At 40.5% G+C, this 5,875-nt stretch overlaps 1 protein-coding gene across 1 annotated transcript; it reads left to right on the top strand.

Annotated features, from left to right (window-relative positions):
- The first annotated feature begins 1,465 nt into the window (after positions 1-1,465).
- Positions 1,466-4,218, top strand: LOC149968633 (uncharacterized). Its single transcript, XM_090168113.1, has 7 exons — positions 1,466-1,810; positions 1,881-2,210; positions 2,305-2,532; positions 2,589-2,784; positions 2,859-3,211; positions 3,301-3,664; positions 3,716-4,218. The coding sequence occupies exons 1-7, from the start codon at positions 1,466-1,468 to the stop codon at positions 4,216-4,218; spliced, it is 2,319 nt and encodes a 772-aa protein (XP_090024239.1).
- Positions 4,219-5,875: the final 1,657 nt, after the last annotated feature.

The raw sequence follows: 5,875 nt of genomic DNA, 5'->3' as shown, positions 1-5,875 counted from the left end.
GCACAGAAAGCGGGTTGAGAATGACCAAAGAACAGGCGGTGGAAAAACTTTAGTTTCCAGAGCAAAAATGCGACAAATTTATTATTATTTGAATATTTAATAGAAATAGTTATTGCACCAATACATGAAATTAAACAGTACGATTCTAATGCAGCTCAATGCAAATTTATTCATGAACAATTTTAGGTAAAAAAAATCAGAGGGGACAAATGCACCTCCCTGCCCTACCCAAATGACGTCCCTAATTTCGATTTAATAATATCTTATTAGACTACACTAACTATTTTTCGAGCCACTTCAATCATAAAATTCACAAGCTATTTTTGATTAGATGGTCAATTAAATATTATAGATTACGCCAAAAGCATTAAAGACATTATCTAGTATTTACCGTTTGTTTATTTAATTTCCCATAAAAAGCTGTGTAAATAAAGTTTTATTAAAATTCATTTATGACCGTTTGATTCTTAATCTGACTCCTAAGCCTAAGTTTGATATAAAAATTATACATTTTAATCCTTTGTTTCTTTCGAATACAATGTCTAATTGGTCGGTTTTAATCCACAATAAATTTATTTAAAATTCGACGTTTGGAGGAATACCGTTCCTCGGAAACTTTCGATTTTATATCACATTTAAAGTAAATTAAAATCGTTTTACGTCACTTTTTTAATTTGTATTGGAATATTATTTCCTGAACTGAAAAATAACTTCATTCATTAAGTTATAAAAGTGTAAAATATTTAAAATTAAAGTTCTTTCCGAGTTTCTGAGGTATCACACCGTAGATTTCGTGTTTCAGACATGTAGGCGCCAGCATCGTACTTTCCAACTTTCAAAAATCTTTCTGGAAGCGCAAAACCAATTTCCCCTCCGCTCCTTATTGTGTTTTTAATCCGTCTTGGAAAAATACGCGAAGGAGACCGCAGGCCTCACTCTTGTCATTTTAGCTTGACCAAATACACGGTGGAAGGCTCAAACGTCCGCGCGCGGACAGGTAAAATTTTGGAACCCGGCGACTGAGTGGCGACAATCCTATGCCGGGTTTTGGATGCAACAATTAACGCGTCAAAAGTTATGGGGGAGGAAAGGGGTTGGGGCACGGTTGATGGTATAAAAAGGGGCAAAAGACACAAATGGAGCACAGTTTCTTGTCGATCTTACCATCTTCAAGTATTATCTTTGCGCTAGTCGCTGCTTCATTAGTTTTCACTAAGTTTTTTCGCTGCTTCCTTAGTTTTCACTAGGTTTTTTGTTGCTTTGGAGATAATTATGTAAGTATATCGAAATTTTCTCTTTATCTTTAATAAGCTAGACTTAGATTACTTAAATTGTACTGTAATAGGTGAAAAAGTATCTCTTAAGTAGTCTCTATATTTATTTCCATTTAATTTATTTTAATTTTTAAAGAACGCGTGAAAATTCTAATGCTAAAATTTTAGAAATTTTCCTGTAATTACAAATTATGCCCTTTATTTATACGTCTGAATCGGTATATTGCAGGTCTTCTAGTAGTTTAGTTTGTATCGGAGTTACGACGCCCGTTACCAACAGTAATGGTCGTCTGCGACCGACTCGACCGCCTAAGGGTACTCCCAGACCTACGGTCAGGGTGCCCTCGATTGTTGAGAAATTCGAAACGGGCAGATATGGACGAAAAAATATCCATCTGCATTTCGATTACGTCGGAAACCATCTCGAGGCTGATGGCACACCTGCCATTTCTGTGGTGGGGCGGTGCAAGTTCGACGGTTGTAATCAGTTGATCGTCGGGGGAGTCAGTAGCGCTTACGCTATGGAACGGCATGCCGTAAGTTTAATATTTACGCCTTGAAATTTTTTTCAGTTCTAACGTGTTTTCATTTATTTTTGCTTATAAGATTGCTGTCCATAATCTTTCTTTGACGCCTGATTCCAACGACGACGGCGAATACCAGATGGACGTTTTGGGATCGGGGAGCGATTTGATTCCTCCACCATCTAAGAGGACCAAACTGGACCCGGCCGCCAAGAAAATCAACCAGGCCCTCTTCAAGCGATGGCTTGTCAATATGATAGCCATTGACGGGTTGCCTTTCAGCGTGGTGGACGGGAAAGGTTTTCGAAAGGTAATGGCGTTCGCCAACCCGTCCCTGGACGTATTTAGCCGTAGGTCCGTCACCTCTGAGTTGGCGCACATCGTTACGAATGAATTAAAGCCGAAAATCACGGTAATGAAATTTTTTGGAATGTTACAAATAAATATCCTCAAGTTATTTATTTGCAGTTGTATTTATAACATTGCTCATTTGTTTTACATGTCAGAGGATTCTTGGCAATTTGGCACAGGGGACGTTACACCTGACGTTGGACATTTGGTCGAGCCGGCGCCAGCAGTCGGTTCTCGGAGTTCGAGCTCAATTTATTGACTCGAACTTTAAATTCCGAAACCTTCTGCTGGCATTTGCCCATTTTTCTGGTGCACACACTGGCGCCGCAATTTTGGCTAAAATTCAGGAAATTTTAGCCGAATTCGGTCTATCCGAGTCTTCCGTAAGAAATTATATTTCATTGTACGAGAATTATAAATTAATGTTGAGCATTTCCAGATCTCGTGTATTTGCGCGGACAACGCGTCAAATATCACTAAGGCGGTGAACTTGTTAGATATTTTGCGACAGCCCCGTATAGGAGAGGCGGAAGAGGAGAGCTTTTGCACAACTCCAACGTCGTCGGCGTCCTCTGATTCCGATCTAGAATCTTCGATTGATTCATCGGATGACGAGAGTTTCGTTTTAGATGACGGTATATTTCGTTTCACTAAATAAGTGGTAGATACGGTGGCACTCTTTTTTTAAACCTTTTTTTTTCGATTGTAGGGTGGGATACGTGGAGCCAACTCCTATTGGTTGGACAGAGCTCTGACCCTCAGTCTCCTGGTGAAGGCGACCTCTTACCCGATTGCATCCTAGACAACTCCGCTCTTCACGGAACCTGGAACAGAAAACGGTGCGTTTGCCACTCACTTCAGTTAGTGGTTAACAATTCCGTGAAGAAAGTTCCTCGGGTGAAAAGGATGATACACAATGTCAGCGATTGGGTGTCGTTCCTGCGTCGCTCCACCAAGTGGAGCGAATATTTTCGCTTAAAATCGCCGAATGGTCTTGACCTCAAGGCCATCGGCGTCACGAGATGGAACTCCATCTATGCCGCTATGGAGCGACTAGTGCAGGTAAGCGGCATCTTAAAAACGGAGTATGACAAAGATAATTATACTAATGCACCCCATTTTCGCCGTTACCCTTTTTGTACTTTCTCTAGGAAGGGATGATCACGGCGCTCAAGGCCACTTTCCTTGAAGCCGGGGTCTTCGAGGATCAGATGCCAGAGGAAGATCATCTTCACCAGATGAAGGAGTTGCTGCGGTTTTTAAAACCGATCCAGGTGGCTACGGACACGTTTCAGAAGCGAGAGCCACTTTCTCACCTGGTCATAGGTACTCTTCTAGATACCTATGACCAGATATCCGCCGCTCGAGTGGGGTTCTTCGGAGAGTTTCAAGAGGAGCTATTAGCTCACTTGAAGTCGAGATTTTTCGAAGAGATTGTTGACCCCGATTACGTGGTAGCCGCCATATTAGACCCCAGAGGGAAAACATCATTATTTCCTTGTAATATACCTCAAAGTAATTTTTCTTCCCAGTTATAAGAACAAAATTAATAGATGATTTTTACAGCATCTTTTCCAATCGGAAATGGGTTGCAGACGAAGGAGGGAGGAGAAATCTTCCGCTCGCTGAAGGAGGAGGATGACATCAGGCATCTATCGGAGTTTGCCGCCCGATTACCGGAACCAGTGATTCCTGTGGACGAGGAGGGGGACCAGCCGGCGTCCAGGGGTGGGATGTGGTCCCGCGTCAGAAATAACCGTGCTGCGGAACAACCAACAGCTGCTGTCGAAAGGAATAGCTCCTTGAAGAATGAAGTGGCCAGGTATCTGGAGGAGCGGCTTCAACCGATGGAAACCGACGTACTACAGTTTTGGAGCAACTACTCCAAAGAATATCCAGTTTTGGCGGAGTTGGCCAAAAGGATGTTAAGCATCCCAGTGGCCAGCGCTGATGTAGAGAGGATGTTTTCGGTGGCTGGGTCGATATTAAGGTATCGACGAAGCCGAATCACTTTAAAAAACGCCTCATATTTACTGACATTCAAGGAGTGGGCGGATACCCTTGAATAGATGGATTTGTCGGAGGAACGAGATGCTTCAGTAGATGTGGAGTAGAAGAAAAAAAACGGCCCTTTTCAGGGCCATTCTCTTTTTGATACAAAGGTTTCACTTATAATGTATTGGTCAGTAGAGTACTTTTACTAGCCATTAACGGCGCCTCGCTAGGGGCAATTTTCTTACCGGGATGACGTCACTCCGTGAATAACCCTCAGTAAAATATTTCCCAAAGAGACATACTTATGTTAAATATTATAAACTTATGGTAATGGCCTTAGCGAAACAATGGTTTGACAGTTTAGGAGTATATTGATTTTATATGTGCAAAAAGCCATCGGCTGCGTTAAAATATGTCGCCGTTGAACCCCACCGGCGGTTAACAGTTGGCCTACACGTATTTAAATAAGCTTACATGTTATACATTAGCCGCTTACATTAAATAGGAATATTAAAATTTGTTGCAATGCAACGTTAGATTCCCTTTTAATAAAAAGAAATAAGCTTACGCTGTGTTATAAAATAGATACACTATAATACGAAGCATTTCGTTGCTGTCTACACCGACATTTTCCAACCGGAAAGCTCGTGTAAATTAACCACACAATAGTATTTATATATATAAAAATATAAATAAATATAAATATATTAAAATATTGATAAACATAAATATAATAATATAAAATGTAAATAACATAATCACTCATTATGCTACAAATTATAATTGTTTTATAAGTTTATAATTGGAATATTATAAGTTTAAATTAATTACGTAAGAGCTATACTGCATTTAAATGATCATTGGATTAATTAAAATTTTAGAACACGTTAACCTACCACCAGGGTATTTGTGTGGCAGAAAAGTAAATATAAAGGGTGAAGGGCAGCTAGGAGCAACAAACACAAGGAGAACGCAACCCGTCAAAAGTCGTGGATTTTCTTGTGTACGTTTTTCATTGGCTAGACCCTTTAGCGCCTGCTGCCGTCGGAAGGGGAAAATTCGGCAATTGTCTTCCCCCCGCCCGTAAAACGTTCAGCGTAAAGGCTCATGACGTTCGTCCAATGAAATTCGTACACAACCCTCCGTTAGCGTGTTTAAAGGCTAGCTGCGTTCTCCTTGTGTTTGTTGCTCCTAGAGGGCAGTGGTGTAGCCAGGATTTGGTTTCGGGGAGGTCACACAATGAAAAAAATAAAACCAAAATAAAAAAGTCACGCGCAACGCCACTGGTGACAGGCCTTTAATATATTAATAATTGAGAGACAAGGAAATTGCGTCGAAAAATCAGAAAATATAAGTTAGCCACTGAAGTGTTAAATATTTACCGTAGTATTGAAATATCTCGGGCGAAAACATTGAAATAAGCTTATTTTCTACAGAGGACGAAAACATTTAAATAGGCTTACATGCTATACATGGACGAAAACTCTGAAATAAGCTTACATTTAAAAAATCTTACCTTAAATGGGTAAGGAAGTTTTCTTACAATAAAAATAAATAAGCTTAAAATAAAACGCAAATTGGGCACACCACAAAACGTAGCGTATGTTGTAATAATCAGCTAGGCTAATACCCAAGTCACCACTACAGGCCTAAGTCAACTTGCGACTTAAAAGGCCTTTTAACTAGTGGCCGGGTTATACAGCGTAGGAGGGGGGTGGCTAGCCCTTCATG

This window comes from Leiobunum rupestre, chromosome 1 (genome assembly GCF_980474605.1).
Source record: "Leiobunum rupestre chromosome 1, qqLeiRupe1.1.hap1, whole genome shotgun sequence".
In the NCBI taxonomy this organism is placed as follows: Eukaryota; Metazoa; Arthropoda; class Arachnida; order Opiliones; family Sclerosomatidae; genus Leiobunum; species Leiobunum rupestre.
Note: the sequence above shows the minus strand (reverse complement) of the source record. Positions and strands in the feature narration are given on the sequence as shown.